Here is a 26,766-nt window from a genome sequence, read left to right as displayed (position 1 = left end):
AGTAAATGACAATGATTCATTAAGAGCCAAGGTAGATCTCTCATGTTAATCACTGCAAGAAACTTTATGCATCTATACAGGGTACAAACCATGCTAAGCTATAGCTTATCCCTCGTGCAGACAGAGCCACACAGGATCTTCTTGATTAAAACATTACTGAGTATGTCTACACTTGCTCCCTAGTTTGAGCTAGGGATGCAAATGTAGGCAACTGAAATTGCTAATGAAACGGGGATTTAAATATCCCGCACTTCATTAGCATGATCTCGCCGGCACGTTACTCCACTCATCAGCTGTTTCTAAAGTGAAGGACCGTGCCAGGATGTGTTAGGTTGAACCAAACCCCTTGGTTCGAGCTAACGTTACTCCTCATTTTTTTTATTTTAACAAATCAACAGAAAATGAGGACATCACTGCCTCAACAATTTGTTTTACAGTTTATGCCTCCTTTAGGCGTTCATTTGGTCTTTGATTTATATTGTTTACTTTCCTTGTAACTCTTTATCAGAGGTGGTATGTCATTTTACACAGACAGCAGGCTAGGTCAGGGCAAACCGAATAGGAAATGTGAGTATTGTCCGTAGTTTTGGATGTTTGTCACAATGTTTAGATTTTATGCTTTTATCTGCATCAGAAAATAAAAGCATCCGATTTGGAAAACTGTCCTAATTTGGTCGTCTTCATGGTGATTTCATCACCGTAATGATATGGGCTAAATTCATCTCTGATGTAATTCAATTAACTCTAGGGGAGTTACAATAAGGATGAAGTTGGCCCAGCCTTTTATATTTATGTGCTAAAATTCTGTATTCTATAGCATATGGATGATTTCACTGGAATCAATGGGAGCCCTCACAATATGCATGAGCACATTTGGTAAATGCTGACATTACTCAATTTAGGCCTGCAAATATTGGCACACATGCTTAATGTAATGCCTGTGCATACTCCTAGTGATATGTCTCATGCTCAGAAATACAGTACTTCCGCTTGTGTCAGGATTCTAGAAAATTACATATTTCAGTTGGCTCTCATTCATACTCATTCCCTTCAAATTTATTTAGCATGTTTTACCCAGTAAAAAAATCCTATTCCTTGCAAAGGAAACCAAAGTATTACTAAGGACCCAGTCCTGCAAAGACAGATGCAGCTGCCTAGTTTTACCCTTATTAGACCCTTCAGCAAAGGCTTCACAACACTTCAAATAGATTTGAAGGAAATTGGTTTGAAAAATAACCATCTTAAATGCATTTTAAACTGCAACCTTGATGCAGGTTGAAATAGTTTTCTTGTGTATGAAGATGTCATTGTGACTGTGTACACTTCAGATCTGATAAATAAAAGCTCATACAGAAAGAGATCTACCTGCTATAGAATATTGTAATGTTTTATGTAGCCAAAAAAAAATTATTTCTTAGATGTACAAATATGCATATCTGTGACTAAAGACTGAATGGCTTGACAAAGAAAACATTACACCTGAAATTGGCACACTTTTATACCTGCAGATGAGAGTGGCCTAAAACTAGGAATTTTTATCTCTGATATTTACTATGTGGGAGTCTGTGAGTTAAAGCCACTAGTTGGATGGTGTGGCAAAAATCACAGTACATTTTTGGTTTTACAGTGTAATGTTGGACCTAGCACTGAGACATTTATCATTCGTATTCATTCTATTTATAACATTTTAACATTACACTCAATTAAATGATGTGTTTTTTCTGCTTATAACTTGTTTTGGCTAGCATATCCAATTCTTTACGTTAGAAGAGTTGTAGACTCTTGATCTTGTGGTTTAAGAAAGGGTCTCTAGAGAATTTGCTTTGATTTCAGCTCTGCTACAAACTTACTGTGTCACTGTGATTCACTTAGGAGATGTTTAAAGGCACCTCCAGTGGGCATTGACACTTAACTACTCTTCATGCTTTGAAAATATCACCATTAATATCTCTCTACCTCAATTCTCCAGTCTTAAAATGTTGGTAATACACCTTTACTCTCTTTCCTTGTCTGTTTAGATTGCTATAGCTGTCTCTTTCTGTATCTTCTATACAGGATCTCACACAAAGAAGCCTTGATAACAGTGGAGGCCTCTCAGCATTAGTGCAATATGAATAATGAAATAATAATGATAGTATTTTCTTGTATACTCAAAAGGACACAGATCTAGAATTTTCAAAGGGATTGTGGGAGTTAGTGCCTTAAGAGAAACACATTAGAAGTATGCCATGAGACTTGTACTGTCAAATTACAGTTTGATTTGGAAAATGTAAACACAAAATAAAATCTGTTTCCCTTGGGGAAGGATTCACTTCATTTTCTGACAAAAATGCATAGACGGGACTAATCTCTCTTTTAAATACCCATGTCTTAATTATTAATGTGAATTTAAACTCCACTCTTCATTTCATTTAACAAGCAAAGCACCCTGAGTTCAGAAGTTCATTGCACATGCTTGAATCTTTTGTTTTTCCCCTCAAAAGCTTAAACCAAACTTCAGTGATCCTAGTCATGTTCTGCTTGACCAAGTACTGACCTTCCTTTGCAACAGACAGAAATGTAAACCCATTTTCTGAAATTAAATCAAATTCTTATAATCCAGTGAGATTTACAGCTATTCAATTCTAGTCCAACTCATAACTTTAAAGTAAAATAACCTACAGTGGCACTTGTTTTATTGCGTTAAGGACATGTGTATGCTTAGGTCTTTTATTTTAAGGGAATAGGTATTTTTGTAAATATTGACAATTTAGCTCTTTCTAAAAACCATTCCCTTGCTGCTGGTACCAGCACTTTCTTATAGATTAAGGGGCAGCACTAAGGGCTTCTCTGCTGTATGCAGCATTTTCTATTGAAATTATGTATGCTGCCATGACCAGTAACCATTCCAAAGTGATTAGTGTGACAGTAAGTGAAGCATGAATATTGAGACTTGCCATATCTTGCATGCCAAGTTACTATATAGCCCAACTGCTGTGAGACAAAAAACATGCTATTATATTTTAGCTACCAAGCCATATTGTATGAAATTCCACCCTATCACCATACAGAAAGAGGTATATTTAGGAATCCAAATGTTTTTTTGTTTTTTTTTGGGGGGGGGGGGGGGGGGAGAGGAGAGGGTTCTTAAACTTTACTACACTATATAGCACATACAGGGCCCAATCAGAAAAATCAAACTCCCTCCATATTAAGGAATACCGACTGAAATGTATATCAGATAAATATTTAACTGATTTCTTGGGAACTTTAAAAAGACGATGTTTGTAAAAAGATATTAAAGTTGTGTATTAAATTAGTTGCACCAACAAGTTCTCATGTAGTGGATGTATTCACAGTCTCTGAACATACAGTATATTTTTCTTAATTTGGAGGATGAGTTGCTTTAAACAAGTTTCAAGATTTCACATGCATATTTCCTTTTGCAATGTCCAGCTAATCTCCATAAAAGACAGTTGCAAAAGACACATTTCCTGAAGAATTTCTGCACTGCTGAGCCAAAATACAAACAAAAAAACAAAAATAGAACTTTTTTTACATGTATTTAAAGGTATGTTCTAGCTCAAATAGAGGAAATGGGCTTGATGTGGAAATTAATGGGTGATCTTCAGTGATATAAAAAGCCAAATATAGGTTGTACCTCCTTAAACTGGGACTCTCTGGTCCGGCAACAATTGGGCCACAACAGCCCACCAGGGGAAGTCCAGACGGGGTCGTGGCAACCCACCTGGGATCGGGGTGGTCCTACAGACAGATCAGGGCTTTGTGCTGGCCCAACAGCGAGACTGGTACCACAGCAACAGGGCCGCGACTGCATGCATCCCAGCAGGCCAGGGTTTGTTTATAGCTGCTCCCTATAGCAATGAAACCACTGGCAGCGGGGCCAGGACAGCCATGTCACCCGGCCAGCAGCAGGGGCAAAAGAGCCAGCCGGAGGGGTGGGATGGTGGGCTGAGGGGAAGGTGGCAGGGGATCTTCCCTTATCTGGCATTCCCTTATCTGGCACCAGGAAGGTTCAACCTATAAAAATGGAACTTGGAATTAATCCTCTGGTAAAGCGTAGGCTGTGGTAAATGACTGGCACTGATTCCCATATTACATCACAAACTGAAAAAGGGAAAGGATATAGCAAAATGACACTGAAATTTACCTTTTACAGTTTGTGTACATTTACCCTGTCATAGCAATACAAAAATAAGCCTTCCGGGAACTTTTTGAAATAATGATTAACTGGGATTAATTGCCTGAGGTTGTCAACTCTTTCCAATTAATTGGAAAGGGTATCCTGCAGGTTGAACCTGTCTACTCTGGCACTCTCAAGTCTGGCAACATCTGTGATCAGGCATGATGTTAATTAACTGAATGTCCACTTATCATGAGTGTGGTCAAGTTTTCCACGGTTGCATGCAATTTGTTTACAGCCACTAGTGCTGACTCTGTGTTCGGTGCTGTTGTTTAGCTCTAATCACTCCTAAATGTCTTCTAAGGGCCCAATAAGCAGTGAAAGTGTTGGTAATACTGCTAGACAGTATTGACCTCCTGTGATTAAGCAAATTCTCTGGTTCGGCACCAGTCAGGTCCCAAGGGTGCTGTACTAGAGAGGTTAAACCTGTCATTGTTTGCAAGAATGAAGCAGAGAGGCTTATTAGAGGAAAATTCCTTTAGTGCTCACAGATCCAAAATGCAGTGAATATCACACTTTTATCACTATCAATATATGAGCCCGTAATTTAAATATATAAGTTACTTGTGTTTATTAGTGCGCAGAAGTCTTAAAGGGAAAGTATAAAGTCACCCCAGAGAGTAATACTTGAGCTTCGTCTTGTAATGAATGTTTCATTTTGGTTCGAGTAACTTTAAGTGATGTTTGTGGCTCTCATAAGCATAGTGGACACTGTACTGTAACTCTGGTAAGAGTGGACCTAAGTGGAGACTTTATGAAGTCTGCCACACAGATTTTTCTGTCTCATGTACCTCGAATTCATTGTAACCCGCATATGATTTTCAGCTATCTAGTCACTTCTAAATGTGGCCACTATAAACTATTGAACTTCAAGCCACTATTATAAGAGCCTGAGAATAAAGGGACTCTCTTATATGTCACCTTGCTTCTTGCATGATATTCCAGAAAATCAGCTTCAGACACACAAGAGGAAAGACTGACTGTCCTCATGTCATAGTTCTGTTAAGGCAGGGGTGGGGAACCGAAGGCCCAAGGGCCAAATGTGGCCCCCGGTTTGCCTGGATTGAGCCGCTGAGTCTCAGGGCTCCTCCCCAGTATTGGGGAGCCCATGCTGTTGCATCAGCCCCCCTGCCTCTCCACTGCAGGGCTGGAGCATACAAAATCTCCTAGCCTGGGTCCCCCAGCCTCTGGTGTGTGAGGAGAATGTGGGTAGTATCTTTCTCCTCAGTCCGGGGTCTCATCAGTGAGATTTTTTTTTTCGCTTCTCACTTGTGTGCCATCCCAGACTGAACCTTTATTTTAATAAGGTTTCCTGCCTTATTAAAATAAATCTGAATGAAAAGCTGTAGGTTTTGGCATTTATGGGCAGATAATAGGAGCTGTTTCAAACACTTTGAATATTTGGCCTGCTTATTCCTATTCATATCACTTCCCACACCTCCCATTGACCAGGAATGGCAGTCCACGGACAGTGGGAGCTGCACTTGCCCATATCTGCGGAGGTGCAGGTAAACAAAACGTCTCGCGGCCAGCTAGCAGCTTGCTTTTACAAGCCGCAACCCAGAGTTTGAAAAGCCCTGCTCTAATAAGTTAGAATGTCCCTGTTTGTCTTTACAGACATTTGGTTATTGGGGATGTGAGGTCACCGTGGGTTTTTGCAGCTTTTTGTATTACTATAGTCCATCAATAAACTAAGTAAAGATTTCTTATTTAAGGAAAAAGATGAGTTATTTACAAGATTAAAGGAGATAAGCATATGCTCACGTGAGAAACCATCTTAAATTCAAACATTAATAGAAGCTTCTATGACAAGCAAGTTTTTATACTCTTTGGGAATAATCCAAGCGAAAGTAGCTTGGGGATCTCTTGCTTTATCTAGGAATCATTGCCCTTCAGAGTTCAAACAGCATAAAGAGACCCAGTTTCTCCTTGTCCAAATCCAAGCTGATGAGATGAGCATTCCTGCACATAACCTCTTCATGAATGGGCTAGGGAAGCAATCGACAAAGCATAAGACCAATTTGGGTTGAATAGCCTTTCTGAGGGACAGGAGAGAACACCTTTTGGGGTTAACTTGGTTAAGCTTCTCACATGACTATGGGGAATTAACAATTTTAGCAAACATTTTTACAGTTGCAGAGCAAACATTTAAACATTACCTTATAACATGGCATACATATATGATAAGTAGGGATTAATACATGCAGCACCTTACAAGCATTTTCTGTAGTCTAAACACTAAATACATTTTTATAACTTGAATATCTATTTTGATACTGCTAACACACAGGTAAGCAAGATTGATTTCCAGCTATGCATTTGTCAGTATTTAAGTGAGACCTGGGGTCTTGGCATGAGCTGGCACCTGGTCTGCCTGCTTCTCGCTCTGCCCCAAAGAATTTACAATCTAAGTAAGATGATATACATATAGTATGACAAATATGATTTGGTTTTAATAGCTGCTGTCTCGCAAACTTCAGAGATATTTTTTGGCATTTAAAAGCTAGGATTTCATGTATTTAGATGGTATAAGTCATTGGTTTCTAGGTGTATCAGTTCTCAAGTTAACAGTGTGTTAAAATGAAATAGGGAAGGAAAAAGCAAAATGGTAATTGTAGTTGCGGGTATTTCCTCTAGTTAAAGTGGAAGGAAAGTCCAGTACCCCTGAAGAGAGAGGAGGAGACCCCTGGGGCCAATGGCTAGGCATTTGACCCCAGTCAGGTCCTGAGGATTCTGGATCAGGAAGGCTCAACCTGTAGTAGAGAGAGAAACTAGCTTGTATGTAGGTATGTTTGTTTTACATCTTTGTGCTTGTGTTTCAGGCTAAGCTATGTGAATCATGCAGAGGATCTGGCCTCCAAACTACTTCAGTGTTTCCCAAAGAACAGATTGTCAGCACAGGCAGCCCTGAGCCACGAATATTTCAGTGATCTGCCCCCACGGCTATGGGAGCTAACTGATAGTGAGTATGACACAACCTCTGAGTTGAATAAAAGCAATGAAATTGGTATGTGGTGTGTGGGTGTGTATATATATAATATGAGTGAAATTCTGTAGTTCAAATTACATAGTTTGCTTGACACAAGAAAAAATGGATTCTCCTTTGCTATCTCTACTCTGCAGTCTGCAGCTAGCTATCTTTGTATTTGATTATGTGTGCAGCCAAGAGAATTATCTGAATTGTCATAAAGCAAGAGGAAAAAATACAATTTACATATTTAGTGCTTTTCACATCATAACATACAGTACTTTTTAACTAGCTGCAGCACACAGTATAAAAATCCAGCAATGTTTGATTCTCATGCACTGTATCTGTTATAACAAAAGACACTTGGCATTCAGAAGACTCAGGAACACAAAGTAGACAATTGGTTAATTTGCTGAATTGAAATGTATGAGAAGAAAACTTGCACTTCATTTTATTAGCTGAGAATGATTTCAGTATTCAAACACAGCTCTTTTGTTTCTTCTGTTAAACAAAACACATTCCGGTTGTCTTGGCAAAAATGTTCCATCTAGCACAAATGCTGTCAACTCCTTTTTAAATATTTGTGAAGTACTTATATCACAGATTTCCTTGGTTTTTTTTTTTCCCCCAGAATGCTGAAAGTCACTACTACGAATACTGGCAAAACCGTGCTTATACCACATAGGGTTATTTTTGATCCAGAGACTGGTTTTTTAATCATAAATAGGTTTGACATGGGAACCTTATTTGTGATTTTTATTTAAATCAACATGGATAAAAGTGTTCTTGCAGTCTAACAATAGAAATTGTTTATGGTTTTCAAACACAAGTACCTTAATATGAGGTCCAAGTTGAATATCTATAGACTTAAATCATTACATTATCATGTAACACGGTGATCTGAGCAATAAAATGTGAGATTTGGACATTAATGTTGGAAAAACTGGCTTTAATCAACAGGAGTTTACTTCACTTTTTAGTAATTCAACTTTCCTTCAAAATTTTAGTTGTTCTAGTTTCTAACAGATAACTGCACTGGTCTCCATATTGAGCCAGCTCTGTAAACGAGTACTCAAGGTACCCTACTAATGCAGAGATAAAAATCCTCGTCACTAATTGGCTATATTCCCCAATTCACCTGCAATGCTCATATATTTTCCTTTCCTATATTAACACTAGATCCACGATTCTCACCCCTCTACCCAGACATCAGTCCTCCTTCCAGAGCACCCATTCTTAAGCTAATGAGACTGTAAGGAAGTCTGTCTTTGCTGAAAGTATGATGCAAAGAGATTCATTAGTTCATGGCTAATCAGACATGAGACATGCCACTTTAGTTATCCTTTTTCTACTAAATGGCAAACAAAAATCACTCTGCATTGGTGATATCTCAATCCTGTCTGACTGTACAATTTAGTCTAGCCAGGATTTTGTCAGTCTATGAATTCTGAATTCTGTAGTAGTAGTTTTCTGTTAATATGGACTTATTACCCACTTGCCACTTAGTTTATCAGTCAGTGGTTAAATCCAGTTCTATCAGTGAAGTAAATGCCTCCGCATTATCACTCTGCAGCAGGCTGCCAACAGAGACAGTCTTGTCCTAGTCATTAACAAGCACAATGTATGCAGAACACCAGAGGGGAATTAAAACCACAAAAAATACCTCAGGGTGGTATTTTTAATATGAGAATTTAATTTGTAATTTCACAGATTAAGAATTTTGGCTGCATTAATCCTTTTATCAGCTCACAGCAGGTTATTTGCAGAAGCATAACCATAAGGCGATATTCATTGGCAGAAACACGTCTTTGCATAACGTTAAACATCAGGAGCAGTGAAACCTTTTGAAGGGGGGAGAATAAAGATGAAAAATCATTATATTTTAAAGCAAGGTTCTGTTAAATGCCTCCAGTAAAATTTTTGAGTTACAGATATACTCTTTCTGTGTCTAGTAGATAATCATTATGAAGCATAAATCCAGATGCAAGGAAGGACAATCTCAGTATCAAGTACTACAATCATTTCTATTTAGTACAACTTGGATATACTTGTAAACATATTTACAAAACAAAGAAGTCATATACTTGGAGACTTTGGAAAATGTTTACTTTGTAGTGAAATGATTAGTTTTAGTGACTTCATTTGTCTGGTTTAATACTTTATCCGGGCATCTGGACAGATTTCCTATTTATATTTTATGTTAGTTAAATTTCTGGATAAATGCAGAAGTATTTAGCACACAATATAGACAACAGCCTTGCAATCAAAACACCCACTAGGCCATTTTAAGAGTCCATGTTATGGATGTTCCTCTTTATGGAGCATACATTATATTGTAAAGTCCATGTGAAATTGAAATATAATACTTCACATTTAAAAAAAACAAAACCTATGGAGAATCACAATTGTGTGAAAGGGGGAAGGAATCCCTAACGTTACAGGTTGAACCTCTCTAGTCTGGCACAGTCTGATCCGGCAATATCAGTGGTCCGGTATGATTTTAGTTAGCATGATGTCCACTTATCCTGGGTGTGTCCAAGTTTCCTATGGTCCCATAAAGTTTTATAGCCACCAGTCCTACCTCTTAATGTTCTATGCTGCCATTTAACTCTAATTACCTCTAAATGTCTTCTAAGAACACCGTAAACAGTGGAAGTGTTGGTAATGCTGCTAGACAATATTAACCTCCTGTGATCTGGAAAATTCTCTGGTTTGGCACTGGTAAGGTCCCAAGGGTGCCAGACTAGAGAGATTCAACCTGTAGAAAGAAGTTAGATGGAAACTCTTTTCATCTGAATAAAAACACTGTGGAAAAATGTAAATTGCATCGAACTTTTCATAGAAAAAAAGTCAACAAATTATATCAACATTTTTGCTTCTTTTCAACTTTTATGATATAATTTAAACATATAATTTATACTGTATTGTAACATTTTGTCATAAGTGAAACAAAACATTATAATGTTTTTTAAATGAAATGATTCAACATTATTGAAATGAAATATTTTGATATTCCATGAGAAATGTTGAAATTGTGACTTTTTGTTCTGATTGAGAATGGAAAAATTTTTTTTAAATGTTGGCATTTCAAATGAAATGAGAATTATATTTTCCAACTAGTTCTATAGACCTACCACCTGTTAGCTGCACTCGCATTTACTGGACAAAGAAAACTATGAAGGTCACAGTCTAACCTCTAAACGTGCATGTGTAATTATGTTCTCTGTCTGACAGGGGCACATAATAGATTATTTTTCTGCCTAATACATGTGTCTAATATGCAGGTGCTAATGTTTGCAAAAACGAAAATACTGGTTTCTCTTAACCAGTCTGAGGCACTCTAATTGGAGCCAGGTCTCTTGATCATCATTGTGAAGCCTTCCCCATTTAACATTCATCATTAATATTATCATGGCCATTAATAATGAGTTCCATGTAAGTTTCTGAGAGGTAGTTGTTAGTCTATTTCAACAAAAACAATGAGGCATCCTCTGGCATCTTAAAGACTCACAATTTATTAAGGCATAAGCTTTCATGGGCTGCAGCTCAGATGCATCTCACAAATAATACATTTGCAAGTCTTTAAGGTGCCATGGGACTCCTTGTAGTTCTATAAGCAAACTTTCCTGGCACTACCTTGCAATCTCGATACAAGTTTTTCCAGTGGCTCAGCTACAGATCTGGCCATACATGATGCAGATATATTGGTTTGCTTTTAAATATTCACTGGATATTTTTAAACCAATTTAATGTGTTTTTACACTGTGGTTCAGTTCTGTTCCTTTGCCATGAAGGGAAGGCAAATGTGAAGGCTCAGTTCCACAAGCAACAGAGTCGAAGCAGACGAGCAGACATGAAGTCGAATTATTGGTTGCCTTGTCTTATTTTTAGGCATTCTGGTAAAACAGGTTATATAGAAGAACTGCAAAAGTGATAGGGAAAAAATGAATCTCAGACAAAAATAGAATGAGCAAAACCAAACAATCTGAAAAAAAAGATGTCTAACAATGTTGTACACTCACATAATAAGCATCTCCTATAAACAACCCTACTTGCTTCTAAATTATTTTAAAAATTCTTCAGTAGGAAGAATCACAGAGCTTATTCCTTATTTGTACGTCTGCCATAGCATTTTGCTGAGTATTTTAAAGTAAATTATTTTCTTTTATGATAAATGTATTAAGGTTCTTAATTTTCACTTTTTGCACAGTGTCTTCTATTTTTACTGTACCGAATGTAAGATTACAAGCAGAAGTTGGAGAAAGCATGAGACTCTTTGGGAAAAACAATAGTTATGGCAAAGGTCTATCAAACAGCAAGCACTGAAGAGAACGCTTAGATTTACTATGGAGAATGCAGGTAAGAATGCTTATCAGAAATAATTTCTTTGAATAGAGCATTGGATTAAACTGTGCTTTGGACGTACAAAAAAAAAACCTTAAAAAAAGGAATTAAGTGCACATGTGTAAATCTGAGCTTGGATTTTGCATGAATAAGGTAGTTGTTAATCCCAGGCACAGTGAAGAGGAGGGTTTAAATATTGTGATTGATATGTTGGGAATATTACTGAAACCAATAGGAAACTCCTCAATGATAGAAATGGCAGCAGTTATTACAATCTGATACCTAGAGGGAGGAATTTACTCCTGGTGAGATACTGAAGAAAGAAGGCATTTCACCTCATTTTTTCTGTTAGATAGGTGTTGAAAGACTAGTGATGACTCCTATAAGAATAAGAGTCCTATCAGAGTTTACCACCATGAGAAATGGAGGGCCAATGCCCTAGATGGGGGGGATGGTTTTGGCTGGCTCCTATAAATAAATCTGTTTCTACCAGCATCGCATTGGTCTTGCTTGAATTTGGTTTGAGTCAACAAGTATATTTCAGTGTTGCAATGATGCTTGACATGGCATCAGACTTTCTAATAGCCTTCTGGAGACCTATATGTTGCCGGGCTGTGGGGATGTCTGTCATGTTACAAGTGTAAATTAAAATAGGTAGATGGCTGTTGTATATATTTTATACCAACCTACTAAATACATTTTCTGTTTGCATTATTATCACTATATGGGCTTAGCAAGGCTTTCCACGCTTTGACACACACACACTTTTAGATCAGAAACATCTCCACCTATTAGGATATCTTTTGTGCCTGTTATATCTAAATGGAGTTAGATACTTTTTTTCACAGCAACATCAGAGATGTATCAGCTGGAGTGATGTAAGCAAGATATGGAGAAGTAATTCTTCCACTCTTCTCTGCGCTGATTAGGCCTCAACTGGAGTAGCATGTCCAATTCTGGGTGCCATATTTCAGAAAGATGTGGAGAATGAATAAAGGGTTAGAAACTATGACCTGTGAGGAAAGACTGAAAACAATGGGTTTGTTAAGTCTGGAGAAGAGAAGCCTGAGATGGGACATAACAGTTTTCAAGTACAGGCAGTCCCCGAGTTATGCGGATCCGACTTATGTCGGATCCGCACTTACAAACGGGGCTTTCTCGCCCCGGAGCTCGCAGGCAGCGGGACCACCCAGAGCGCAGTGGTCCCGCCACCTCGACCTCCGGGGCGAGAAAAGCTGCTCCGGGTGCCCCTGGTCTGCTGGGGACTGTCTCCAGCAGACCAGGGACACCCGGAGCTGCGGCTTTGCTCCCGGTGTCCCTGGTCTGCTGGGGGGGGGGAGGAAGCGCAGCTAGTGCGCTCCCCGCCCCTCCCCCCCCAGCAGACCAGGCTTTTGTTGTGGACCCTGGGGTAGAGCAGCTGGGGTGCTGCCGGGTTGGTCCTGCAGGGACCTACCTGGCAGCCCAGCTGTTCTGTCCCAGGCTCGAGATTCAGCCGCTGTTGAAACTGATCAGTGGCTGATTCCAGGAAGCTGGGGGCAGAGCATTCTGCCTCCAGCTTCCTGTAGTCAGCCCCTGGTCAGTTTCAGCAGCAGTGGCTGAATCTGGAGCCAGTTCCGACTTACATACAAATTCAACTTAAGAACAAAGCTATAGTCCCTATCTTGTACGTAACCCGGGGACTGCCTGTATATAAAAGGTTTGGGAAAAAATTAATCTGGTTAGCTATCTGTATATGATACCTCATCGAATAGACTCTTACCCAATAAATTTTAACTACAGTCTCTGCCATTATAAAATTATGTTCAATCTTTTAATTTTTTTTTTAAACCTGTAATGTTAAGGGGATGGTTTCCAGGGTAAACAGTGCATTTTGAAAAATGAAGTGATCAGATTTCAGTCCTGGCAATCTGCCCAATTATTGCACATGCTCTTCTCCAGCAAAGCATTTAAGACTTTCTAATGTCAGAAATGCGGCAGTTTCAGAGCAGTCTGTTTACATCTTTATTGACAAGCTAATCCCTACTTTTTTTTTCCTGGAGCTATGTCCCCACAGACATATCTTCAACCTTGCCTGTTTCAACATGATATAGCATCCATTTAAAATAAATTTAGAATGGGCCCATCTGTGCTAAATATCTTTTGATTGGAAGTTTACGTACAAAATCTTGGTTCTGTTGCCTCCAAACAAGAATTTGTACAGAGTCTGTGATAGAAGTTCATAAGTGAAATTTTGTTCATTCTTCAGTACAGGGATGAGGAACCTTTTTGGGAGCTTGGGGGCCTGCTAACCCACAGAAAAATCAGTCAAGGCCCACACACAAGTGAGACGCACAAAACCCCAGAAAACAAATCCTCATTGACATGGTCCCCAACTGAGAAGGAGAAAGACACTCCCCACATTCCACTCACACACCAGAGCCTAGTGGAGCCCAGGCTATTAGATTTTGTGTGCTCCAGCCCCACAGGCTCCCCAGTGCAGAGGGGAGCCCTCAGCCTTGGGGGCCAGATTCAGACAAGCCAGGGGCCACATCCAGCCCCCAAGCCTTAGGTTCCCACCCGTTTCAGTATCTATGAACAGAATTAGGAGACAGAGACACCTTTGTAAGTTGTTGTTATTTACATTACTGTAGCACTTAGGTTTCCAGTCATGGATCAGACCCTGTTGTACCAAGTGCTAAACAAGCACAGAACAAAAGACTGGCCCCTCTCCTGAAGAGCTTACAGTCTAAGTACCCATTGTGATTCATTATTTTAAACACAACTGGCCAGAGAGTAAACAGTAATACAATATTGCTCTGATGTCTGAGCTATAGGATAGTATGGATGGGTATAAAAAAAAGTGAATCTCTGGACCAGGAATGCAGGCCACTTATTGCCCACCTCTGCTCTAGATCGATACTTTGGCCCTCAGTTGAGAGGACTGAGACTCAAGTTTATGGCCCTGCTCCAGTGGCTCTTTAATAGTATGCCTGATATGTGCGTGTGCATGATGGTTTTCGAGGGCCTGAGGTAGATTCATATAAAATGACATGTATACTTTTGAAAATCTGAGTGCAAGTTAATTTGCTGGTAGCGCTGTGTTCCCATCAAAGTTCAGATTCAGGTCCTCTGGCACTGTATTTCTCTCTCACCTGGGGAAACTCACTTAACTTGTCTGTGCCTTCTATCCTCCATTTGTAGAATGAAAATGATAATACTTGCCTACCTTACCATAAGGTGCTTGCGAAAATTGAGTAGGTTAGTGTCTCTGCAGAGGTCTAAAAATACAAAAGGACTATGTAAGTAGTAGTATTAAGAGCACAGAGGAGTGGAAAGCAGCACTGTGAAGGAATAGTGTCTCTACTCATCTTCAGCTGTACTTTCTTCCACACCTTGTGCAGAATTGGAGGTACTCAGGGTATATAAATTTGAGAAGGATTAAGATATTTGGGAGATTTTTCTGTCACTAATGAAGCAAAATAAAAAGTAATTCAGAGTGAAGTAGACATGAATACAAATGCTTTTATGCAAATGTGGATGTCTGTTTGTGTTTGTAGGGAGCCTGATACATTCTTGGAGGTTTCAGCTATGTCTTCCATTTCTGTGGATAGTACCTTGGAAGCTTAGTGATGATCCTTTACATGTACGATAGATAAAATATTTTACTACTCATCAACCATCTAAAAATAAATATTTCAAGTAGTTTGTTTCCCTAAAACTACTGAGCAATAAAAAGTGGGGTTGGTTCTGCCATTCTGCTTGATATTTACAGATGAATCATGGTTTGATTTCTTCTTCAAAGAGTGATAGCAAAGAAAAATAAGTAAAATTCCCTGGAAGGCACAAAAACCCCTCAAACCAGGGGCAGAAGCTTGATTGACTGGCTGGGGGGATGTTTGCTCCTTCTCCTCCTCAGTGATTCCTTCCCTTGGCTCCTCAGTGTACCCCTTTTCCCCAGTTTCTCTTCCTCAGATATCTCCTGCTGACCACACCTGAGAAATTAATGCAAGGAACAGAGTTGTTAGTAGGGGCTGGGAAGAGATTTGAAGCACCGCAAAAAAAAAAAAGTACAGCAGTGGTATTAATGCCTGCCTGATACATAGCTACCAACAATCCCAAAACAATGGTGAGACAGCAGTTACCTGGTTTTTGAAAACCTAGGCTATCCAATCAGATATGACCTCCTGACAGCCACACACATAATCTCTTTGTGAGCTAATTTATGGCATTGCCCTGTACCCTAAACAGGGAGTGGCACGTTGTGTTGCAGCTCCTGGGGCATACTGGGCAGTCAGTATACATCCCCTGACACCACCAGCACAGTAACTCATCAAAGACCAACTTGAAGATTGTTCACTGATGAGGGGGAAATGGTGAATATCAAATAATGAGCTCCATATCGGCACTCCTGGGGGAATTCTACACCAAAAAATTAAAAGTTATTTGCACAATATTTTAATTGTCAAACTGATACAATATAATGGCTACATTTTGCTCTGAAGCAGTGAAATTGCTGTGGAGAGTCAGGGTAATGACAGAGCTGATGGAGAAGGAAGTAATTGCTGGAAAGGCACCTGGGCATAAACTTGGAGGGTTGTTGGGTATAGGTGGAAAGAAATATAGAACGGGGAGGTTTGGAGGAGAGGGATTGTTAGGGAGATCAGTTGCCTCTTTCATGAAGACCCCGGCTGATTCCAAACCTCACACTTCTGTTAGGCACCTCTGTCCCTGCTGCATTCCCCTATCCCTGTGTATCCCTGCACTCTTTCCCCTTTCCCCATGTGTCCTGCATCCCTCTGCGCCTAACCCCATAGGTCACCGCACTCCCACTCAGCTCTTGGTTGTCAGTGCTGTCACCCCACTAGCTCCTATGCCACTGGCCCAGTCCATCTTCCACACTAGCCATTCTGAATCCCAGTCTGTGATCCTGCAGAGGCTCCATGTGCTCTGCTTTGTCCATTTCCCCCCATGTCTCATGCCTCCACACCTGACCCCACAGGCAAGATGCTGTGGACAAGGCAGCATCTTTCTCTCCTTTTCTAATGCTAGCTGAGGCAACTGCCCTCTCTTCTGGTGCCACAGCAGCCTTGGTGGATGAAAGATGTAATTGCAGTGCCTTCCTGGCAGAATGTATTTTCTGCAGGGAGAGAAAATCTTCAGGGGACATGAATTCTACAGTGGCACAGAATTGCAACATGAGTATCTCAGGTAAAAGTCTCTGTTGCCCCTAACTAGAACTCTGTGATAAAAGCTCTTAACTACAGCCAAAAATCGTGTTTTAGGAGGATTTGTGGTAAAGCAAAATATCTTTGTTTCATGTCTAATATTTTCCTTCCATTTTTTTAAAGGTACAATAAACATGTCAATACCTGTAAAACCTAAATTAGTGGTTGCATACAGCTCTGCCATTGCCAGCTTCTGTAGTAATCAGACTGGGTCACAAGAAACTCTGAAGCTATTTTTACCCTTTGGTCAGTAAAAATTGGTCAGTAAAAATTACGAGCAGAACTTGTTCCTCTAGTAAGGATAAATCAAGTGGTAATTGAAAAGGCAAGACATTATCTGTTATCAAGTAGTATGATATATTCTCACGTAGTGATTCATATCCTGAGTTCTGATTGGTTGGACAAAGACAAAGATGTGTTTCTGAACAATTATTGTGTGCCTCCCAGAGCCAGCAGGGACAATTTAATTCAGGATGGTAACACCATATGCTTTTAAAGTATTTAACCTGTATTACCATAATGAGATCCCCCTGGCTTTATACATCTCCTTAACAATTGACTGGAACAAAACAAAAAATGGTCTTTATTTGTATTGCTTCTCCGCAGGCACATGCATACAAGCAATCCTGAATTTCAATGGCAGGATGCTGAATTCTTTCTTCTATGTCTGTTTAAGCCAGCAAGTGACATCAGCCCAGCCAATCAGAAAGGCTGTATCCTTATTCAGGTCAGCTCAGCTGTGTGAAACAAAATAAAGCTTAATGGACAACAGTTCCTAGTATACTGACAAAAACTGCTAATTGCTAAAAAGCATACATCATGATGTCTAGAAATACAAAAATGTTTTGTGAAAGTGCTTCTCTTCAATCCAGTAGCTAGTTTTTATGTATGGTGAAAAGTGTATTACAGATTAAGCCAAATATTTTCATTTTCTTTTTTTCCCTTCTTAGCACTTACATATTGTGTAAGATACTCTCTTCAGCACTTTTGAATAGCAGCATAATTTTTGAAGCTTTTCTTTAATGCAGACTCTGTGGAAGCTACAGCCCAGTGTATGAGTCAGTCTGTTTTGAAAAATCTTTCTAATTCATCACCACCTTGCTCTTCTCTGCCCTCTGTGTCCCGTCACTGCTGAATCACCATGAAAAGCTATATATGGTGATTCTAACTCCTGTTCTGAGCAGCAGGAGATAAAACTATAATTATAATGAAGTAGGGTCTGCATGAAAGAGAATTCCTGGGCTGGGCTTCTGTATGAGCTAACTTGACTTTGATTCTGCAGTTGTTTGTCTAATCAAAAGCTGAAAGCCCCACATAGAAATACTGGGAAGGATAAAATTCTAAGTTCAATGTAAAATAAAGTCTTTGTAGAAAAAAATAGCTCAGAAGTGTAACATGACCACAATAGGTGGGACCATTTTAAAGATGCAGGGTTTTTTTTAAGAGTTGGATTTAAACTGATATAAAAACACACTTGTGTTGTACCAATTAAAAAGCTGGAAGCCTGTGTACTATAGATGGGGGTGTTTAAAGTCCTAATTTCTTTTGCATCTCTCAGTACCAAATGATGTCTATGCATCTATGTTGAGGGTCATTTTAATTATGTAACTAATAATACTGGATTTGAATAAATTGTTTTTATTGAAAAGGCTAATAAGGTGCAGTTGTGTTGGGCAGCTGAAAGCAATTTGAGTTTGAGTCCAGTAATAGTACTATCTGGAATTGAAATTGTGGCATTAATTTTGTAAACTGTTATATTAGTAGTGACTACACAAAGAGAATGGCAGGAGCCTAAAGGTTTTTGTGGCTTTTTACCATTTTTACTGCCATAATTTTAAAACATTAGTAACAGAATGGTTTTATGTGGCTGTTCCTACTGTGTTTTAGTTAGCATCAAAGGAGGTCTTCACACTGATGGAAAACACCCTAAATGATATGCACATAGCAATTTGTCTAAAAAGGCCACAGGCGTTGGGCTATATTCTCGTGTTGAAGCTGTTTTGTTCTAATTTGTATAAAACGGAAGTTGTATACCAAACTCTGCCTTCAAGTCCACTAGGCAAACACATTGAATCCAATGAGACAATATGTCCAGCTTGCATATGCCCTGAAAGTGAAATTCTTGTCCATCATGTAGCAGGTCAGCACTAGCCTATCTTTCAGCCTCACATAGAATTTGTGCTAGCCAGAAGGAGCTTAGGCTAAGGGGACCTATGTGCCATGGAAAAGCTCTCCATATCAGTCCTTTGTACTCAGTGGTACTTATGCATATGCGTAAGTGCTTTCCTGAATTGAGTCCATAGTGTATTCTACTTTAACATGGATTTTGTTATATTCCCGACAAGAAACCCAGGAGTACACAACTCCTTTGGATTTCGTGGATCAAATCCACGTTTGGAATTGAAAATCAACTGACATGAAATGATACAAAGTGAGTCAGAGCCATTCACTTAAAGAGCTCACTTAAAAATCCACACTTGGTGGGAGCCTATTACATGGTCTTATTGAGCCATTCAAACACCGGAGTCAATGGGCCAGTCAGATCCATTCATGGAAGGCCAGGAGAGCACATACTCCTCTGCACATAAGGAATAGACCCTGAGCAGAAGCAGAAAGTCTCATAAAATGGTCTAGAGGAGCAGCAAAGGTATTAGGTGTTCACACGGCATGCGGCCTCCACACAGGTTGCACAAAGAGGGCAAAAATGTGTGGTTTGTTTTTTTAAGTCATGAACTACAGTGAGACATGGCGATCACAGAGTAGATAAAATAACATGAAAAGGGCTTCCCAAACTGTGGGCAAGTTCTGAGGCAAGTGCTTAGTAGTAATCAAGATACTTCTTTGACAGGCCCACAGGATTGAGGATGAAGGAAAAGGAGCAGGGAGGCAGACAGAGACTTTGATTGCTTTGGCTTGTTATCTAGCACATTTGCCACCATGACCAGCTTTTGAAACATTGCAGGCTAGGGTCTATAAATTCTGTATTATTGTTTGTTTATTCTGTGTTGGACCTCGTAGTTGCATATTGTGTAGGTGTTTCAAAATCAGGTCAGTGACACAGACACCAGATGAGGAAGGAAGTATCATTAATATTAAAGTTGAACCTGAGTCAAGGGAAAATAGCTTTTTATAGTCTGGTGTTTATGTTTTAGGTCATGTCTGATCATTTGCCCTTAAGCATTTTTAGCTGTAGTTTTAAGTAATTTTCAGTATATAGAATTTTAATTTAACAATCACAGATAATGTAGTTAACCTAATAAGATATTGGTGGGGGGTTTTTTCAATAACACAAATGCTCGACTAACACTGTTTATCCATCTTTTCAATTCATGTTTGTTTGTTCTTGAATTTGGGAAAGAGAAGATGGAATCTTGTATGCCCCAAGTGCACTGTATTGTATTATTAATATTAGAATAGCAACCGATTCCCACTAGACAGTCTTTGTGGTCCGCTCATGCTCTAAGAAGTGTCTAGGCATAAAAGGCTGTTTGAGTTGAAGTGGGTTGATAGTCTGGGATGACATTTGAATGCATAGAGGACAATATATAAATGACAATGACGGGAAAAGAAGCAAAAGAAGCTCTAAACTATCCTATTCTCTCATGGACCGTCACCTCTCCTTTAGGATTATTTTGTCACATGAGTCCTCAGTTAGGCTTTGTCTGTGGGGGAAAACGTGGAACCACTGAAGGGGAGAAACATAGGTTCCCAGACAAAGAAGTAGTTTCTAGTGCTGACACATGGCCTGTAGCCTATAGAGACAGCAAATCTAATGAGCCATTGCCTCTCGGGTCATAATGTGCAGTGTGTTCAGACTTAATAAAACATTTCACTTTTAGCAATATGATAAAACAAAAATCAATTTTAGTAAACTCTTCTGAATAGTAAGCACCGAGATAGTTTTTGTGAATAAGTGGTTTCAAGAGCTTTGTATCAATATTTCAGTTGCATAGTTTATGGTGGTAGATTAAACCAACAGGGCCATATTCTGTCCTTGGAAAAGTACATGCCACACCCGCTGACATGAATGGAAACTGAGTGTGCTCAGCTGCAAGCAGAATTGGGTCCATAAATGCAGCAATATTTGTAAGAGTTGATCAAATTGCATGAGTTTACACTGCCCATTATTTACAGTTTAGTATGACTTTTGTTCCCATAGTTGCATGTCATTAGAGTAATCTTAAATACCTAAGGAGGAAAAGCAAATAAAATCAGAATAAAATATTAAAGTCTCCAACACCTAGCAACAGCAGAACAGTGTCATCTGATTCTTAAGAATTGGAAGTTTGACTTATATTTCCGTAATTTTATGGCGGTGTGTTATAAGCTGCTTACAATGTTTTAATATAATTTGGCTACATATTTGCATCTTGATTTATTAACTTGTGAATTATTATTTTTATGCAGTGATATAGCTAGTCTTTATTTACCATAATTGTTGCAATTATATCTGTTGACATAATCTCCTATACATTTTAGAGAGTTTATGCACCTGTCTGTGTGGCTCTCTGTCTGTTCATCCATCGGAGAGTCCATTTGTTCCAGAACTCCTCCTAAACATTAAGAACTAGGAGCACCAAAATTAGTGTGCAGTTTTCTCTTACCATAACTTAAAACAAGATCAGGGTTTGGTTGTGCCAGGACAAAGGGATGTGACTACATGTGATTGTTTCGCCTCAGACAAAAAGGGAAGGCTGAGAGAGCAGAGACAGCGATAGTCACCAGTGACAATAGGGGGCAGCAAGCACCCCAGCTCTGGGGAGCAGCTGCAGTCCTGCCCCCAGCCCTGGGCTGCCCCTGCCAACCCAGGTTGCCCCCAGAGAGCAGCAGTCGGCCAGGCTGCATGGTCACCACTGCCCTGGGGTAGGGATGTAAGTGACTAATTGACTACCTGATAAGCATATGCTTATTGGGTAATCGAGTAGTGACTCGACTAGTCACTCCCTCCCCCCTGCTGCCTCTGTCAGAGGGTATGTCTACACTACCCTCCTAGTTCAAACTAGGAGGGTAATGTAGGCATACCGCACTTGCAAATGAAGCCCGGGATTTGAATTTCCCGGGCTTCATTTGCATAAGCGGGGCTCCGCCATTTTTAAATCCCCGCTCGTTCGAACCCTGTGCCGCGCGGCTACACGCAGAACGAACTAGGTAGTTCGAACTAGGCTTCCTAGTTCGAACTACCGTTACGCCTCATTCCACGAGGAGTAACGGTAGTTCGAACTAGGAAGCCTAGTTTGAACTACCTAGTTCGTGCCGCGTGTAGCCGCGCGGCACAGGGTTCGAACTAGCGGGGATTTAAAAATGGCGGAGCCCCGCTTATGCAAATGAAGCCCGGGAAATTCAAATCCCGGGCTTCATTTGCAAGTGCGGTATGCCTACATTACCCCGCTAGTTCGAACTAGCGGGGTAGTGTAGACATACCCAGAGAGAGGCAGCAAGGAGAGGAGCAGGAGTCAGTGCTGGGGAAAAAGAGCTTAAAAGCTGGTTCCCCTAGCACCGTCTCCATGGAGGGGGGCAAGGGAAGCAGAGGCGCACCAGGAAAATAGCGCAAACAGGGACAGAAGCAGTCCCTGCTCGCATGGTTCTGACTGCTGAACCCCTCCCTTTGAAATGTACAAAAGCCCACGGCTCTTGTACATTTCACAGGCAGAGGTGCAGGGGGAAAATCAACATGAGCAGGGGCCTAAGCAGTCTCCTCTCTCATGGGTTCCCAGCTGCGCCTCTTCCTTTGAAATGTACAAGAGCCGTAGGTGACTGTTGTACATTTCAAAGGGAGAGGCACAGCAGTTGGAACCCTGCATGAGCAGGCACTGCTTCGGTTCCCCCTTATGCAGGTTCCTCACTGCCCTTCTTCCTTTGAATCGTACAAGAGCCATGGGCGGCTCTTGAACATTTCAAAGGAAGAGGTGCAGCAGGATAGTGAGTGTCCCCCCCTTATTGACTGACTGAGTAGTCGATGGACATTCCATTGACTACTCAGTTAATTGATTAACCATAATTTAACATCCCTACCTGGCGTGTGCCAATGGATGGGCTGCACAGAGGGAAGCCAGTGAACGACCTGCTCTCCCTTCCCCACTATTCCGGGCTGGCCCCAGGGAGAAGCCACTGGGTAGCAGAATCCGGTCCCGGGCAATGCCAGGTGAGTCTTCTAGTTGCTATAAATCTTAGGAATTACAATGTTTTATATATTATGTACGTAATGAAATAAAGCCGTGGTACAAGTAGAATCGATTTTGTTTCTATGTGACCTCCTCATGTGACTCCAGCCCAGGACCCCTAAGTTCTCCCTGTCCCCTCCACATGATCCATTGCACATTACCTGGAGAAGGGGTCTCTGTCATCCTCCTACTGCACTGGAAACTTTGGAATGGCAGCTGTGAAAGGAGCAGAACGTGGGCTGCTTAGCAGCCCCACACCAACAGCTCCTTCAGTGTGGCTCTATTGCCCCCAGAACCGCAGCTGCATCTGTCTGGGGTCTGTACAATGGCCATGCCAGAGGACAGAGCTGGGAGGGCGGGGGATGGGGGTACTAGAGCACAGAGCAACAGCTGGCATTGAGCTGTTCAGCGGCCTCACATTCTGCTCCTCCTGTGTCTTTCCGGTACAGAGTAGTGGCTATACATTTCTTTCTAGGGCTATGTCTAGACTTCAGGTTTCTTTCAGAAGAAGCGTTTCTGGAAGAGATCTTCCAAAAAAACTTCTTCCGAAAGAGAGCATCTACACAATAAAAGTGCAACAAAAAAGCGATCTGCTTTTTTGAAAGAGAGCATCCACACTGAACGGACACTATCTCACATTTAAGCTGTGATTACTATGGATGGAGTGGCCACCAGGGCACCTGTAAGTTTTCCTCATTCCTCTTCTTGTGAAAGAACTCCCTCTTCCCCGTCCATCCACACCTTTTTCCGAAAGAGTTCTTTCGGAAAAAGGCTTCTTCCTTGTAGAAAGAGGTTTATCAATGTTGGAAAACTCCTCAGTTCTTTCTGGTTTTTTTTTCCCCAAAAGAATGCAATTGCAGTGTGGAAGCAAGTTAACTTTTTTTCAGAAAAACGGCCATTTTTTCGAAAAAACTCTGCTGTGTAGACATACCCTGGTATGTCCTACTGGACCAAACCGCAATACTTGCACTGCTAATATAAGGACAACTTACAAAGTTGCTGTATAATCCCTTAGAAAAAGCTCCTGCGTTCATTACTACATGAAATATGTACTGCATTTCTCAGTTCAACACTGTAGCTGTTTAGTTTATGATTTTTTAAAAAAATCTCCTAGTTCACTGTCTGAACAATCCACCTACTGAATTTGATTTGGAACAAAGTTGTGTTTAAAGTTATATAAGAGCAAAAAAAATCTTATAATTAAACAGGTCTCCTTGTACACTTGAATAATTCATCAGTAATTTATCATATTATAAAATGAATTAAAGGAAAACAAATCACTTGTGTCATAACTGCTGTGCTCAGCTTCAACCCACAAAACTTCATATAGACAATGTTCGAATTCTATTTGTTTGTACAGATGTTTGTGCCTATATTTGTTTAAAAAAAAAGGTAAATAATGGCAGCATTTAAATTAGGTTTTAAAATGCTATTTATCATAGTTCCTAGATACAAATATTCATTCAACAAGTTCCTAATTAAATTTTTATATAATGACATTTGACAGAGCAAAATTATGAGGGTTGTATATTGGTGGTGGCAGAAAAAAATAAATGTATTTTCTATTTATATGAGAAAATTTACTTGTGTTCTTTAGAAAATGGCACATCTCAGAGGTGTTGCTCTCAAAATGATCTCAGGGTGGAAAGAAATCAGTAATTACAGAGCTAGGCATTCATTTCTGCCCTAATTTTCCCACCAGTTTTTCAGTGTTTCAGCTGCCTCAGAGACTTAAAGTATTCTCATTAGGTAGCTGCAGAGGCAGCTCGCTTGCCTACTCCCTCATTCTCTCGCTAGCTTTTTCTTTCTTTCTTTTTTTCCCTGCCTTGGGAGTGACTGTGAAGATCATTTGTTGGAATGATTGGCAGGTTAGAGGATTCGATCAGATGAGTTCCTCTTAGTGCAGGTCAAAAAGGCTAGTTAGCAGGAGCTGTCGAAAAATGCCAGCAGCATTCGAAATGGGAAATGTCATGACTTCGAGGCAGGGGGTGCCACCTGGAACAGAGAGCCCCCAGCTCATTAGCAAGTTACAGGATGCAAGCTTAACTGGAGGGAGCAGAGGAGGAAAGATAATACCCAATAGGGAAAATTATTGTGAAGTGGAATTGATTTCATGTATAATTTGTTTATCACTAGAGGGGACAAATGCTGTCCTCCTGACATGTGCGGAGGAGTGTGGACTATGAATGAAGCAATTTAGCATAATCTCCAGGTTGAGCTCTGGATTTAAAGAATGTGAACTTCTTTCTTCCTTGCTGTGGAAATGATCAGGTCATGTTGTATTAATTAAACCTGACATACTCTCAAATGGTTTATCTGGGCAATTGCAGCAGTTCAGCAGAACCTGATAGATATTGAGTACATGTATGATAAACATGGTATGGTACAGTTTGGGGTTTTTGGATGCAAAGATTTATCTTTTTTTAAGATACTATTGTGAACAATATGTCTCAATTGCAGATTGAATTATAACACAGTTTATGTTTGTCATTGATTAGTCAGATTGGATAACATCAGAATATAATTCCAGCTTCACAATACAATTTCATTTCCAGAAAAGACTAAATGCCCTTAGAAAGTAAAAATATGTTTTAAAATATGGGTTTAAATATTTATTTATTTAAAATTAAATCTAAATGAAAAACTGCCAGGTCTGCTGGCTATATTTGACTTAGACATGCTTGTATTACGTCTCAGCCATGAAAAATGCTCAGTGTTGTTTGAGACATTCTGTGTCTGGAAATTGCAGGCAGAACCTTCCTCATAGGGAATTTAGCTGAAACTTGGTGATTAATGCTGCTAGCCATTCATTGTTTCATCATTCGATAGCCGAGTGTACCAGGTCTATTTCATGACAGGGAAAATTTACTTTTATCGGTAACATTTTTGAAAAATGATGGTACAGTGAACTATGAGAAAATAATATTGCTCACATCATTGCCTACACTTCGGTTCAATCCTACACCTATTTACTTAAATGGGAGTGGAATTGGATCCTTTATCAAAAACATCTTGGACACACTAATATCATTTTAGACTGAGCAAACGTGGTTTAAAGCAGCCATCTGTCTTTGAATAACTTACACTGCAAGGTATAAGATCTTCTCTTGACAAGGAATGTTATCTCATTTATCTTAAATACACTTGTATTTAGCAAGTTTGCATGTTGTTGCAAGTCATTAAGAACTGCTTAATTTTTTTTTTTATTCTGAGGTATGTTTTCTTACTATTCAGAATCTGCTGGTGTGTCTTTTCAACATTTCTCTGCCTTGAGCTTTAGAAAGCTTTTCCTGAGTCTGTAATAAAACAGAGGTGGCTTGTTTTATAAACTAACCACAAGCTGTTGGATTTCCCTTCCTACAACTAATGTGAATCAGAATGTATTTCTTTAAAATAGGGATGTTAGATAGTGGTAATAGAATGGTTGACTAACCACATAAATACTTAGTTGTTAGTGAGGGACAGATAGGGACAGCAACCAATATGCTTTGGCTTCACCCCCTTAGTGCCCCCTGCCACCCCACGCTGCAGCCTCTGATACAGCAAGGTGCCAAGCAGGAGCCGGTCCACTAGGGAAGGCAGTTTAAAAACCTGTTCCCTCACGGATCGACTGCCTGCCGCTCCATGCTGCTGCCTCTGATACAGAGGCAGAGTTCGGACCCTCGTGAACAAGGGATGCTTTGCAGCAGCCTCCTCTGCTGCCCCGCCCCCATGCTGCTGCCTCTAATAGAGGTAGCAGTGTTGGGGAGGCAGGCGGTTTTGTGGAGCTGGTGCTGGGAGGAACCAGCTTTTAAGCCGGCTACCTCCAGCACCGGCTCCCGCCTTTCTCTCCCTCTCCCCACCCCACCCCACCCTCCCATAGGTCACACAAGGAGCTAGCTTAAAAGTTGGCTCCCCACACATATT

The 26,766-nt window shown here is 40.2% G+C and overlaps 1 protein-coding gene across 3 annotated transcripts in view; it reads left to right on the top strand.

Moving 5' to 3' along the window:
- The window catches only part of CDK14 (cyclin dependent kinase 14), a 527,195-nt gene that overhangs the window by 423,536 nt on the left and 76,893 nt on the right, over positions 1-26,766 (top strand). For all 3 annotated transcript variants that reach the window (XM_075922396.1, XM_014569231.2, XM_075922397.1), the window contains 2 exons: positions 7,006-7,145; positions 11,362-11,510. In XM_075922396.1, the coding sequence (XP_075778511.1) occupies positions 7,006-7,145; positions 11,362-11,477 (256 nt within the window). In that variant the 3' untranslated portion in view covers positions 11,478-11,510. The remainder of the gene's footprint in view (positions 1-7,005; positions 7,146-11,361; positions 11,511-26,766) is intronic.

This window comes from Pelodiscus sinensis, chromosome 2 (genome assembly GCF_049634645.1).
Source record: "Pelodiscus sinensis isolate JC-2024 chromosome 2, ASM4963464v1, whole genome shotgun sequence".
NCBI classification, from domain to species: Eukaryota; Metazoa; Chordata; order Testudines; family Trionychidae; genus Pelodiscus; species Pelodiscus sinensis.
This window is presented reverse-complemented; position numbering and strand designations above follow the sequence as displayed.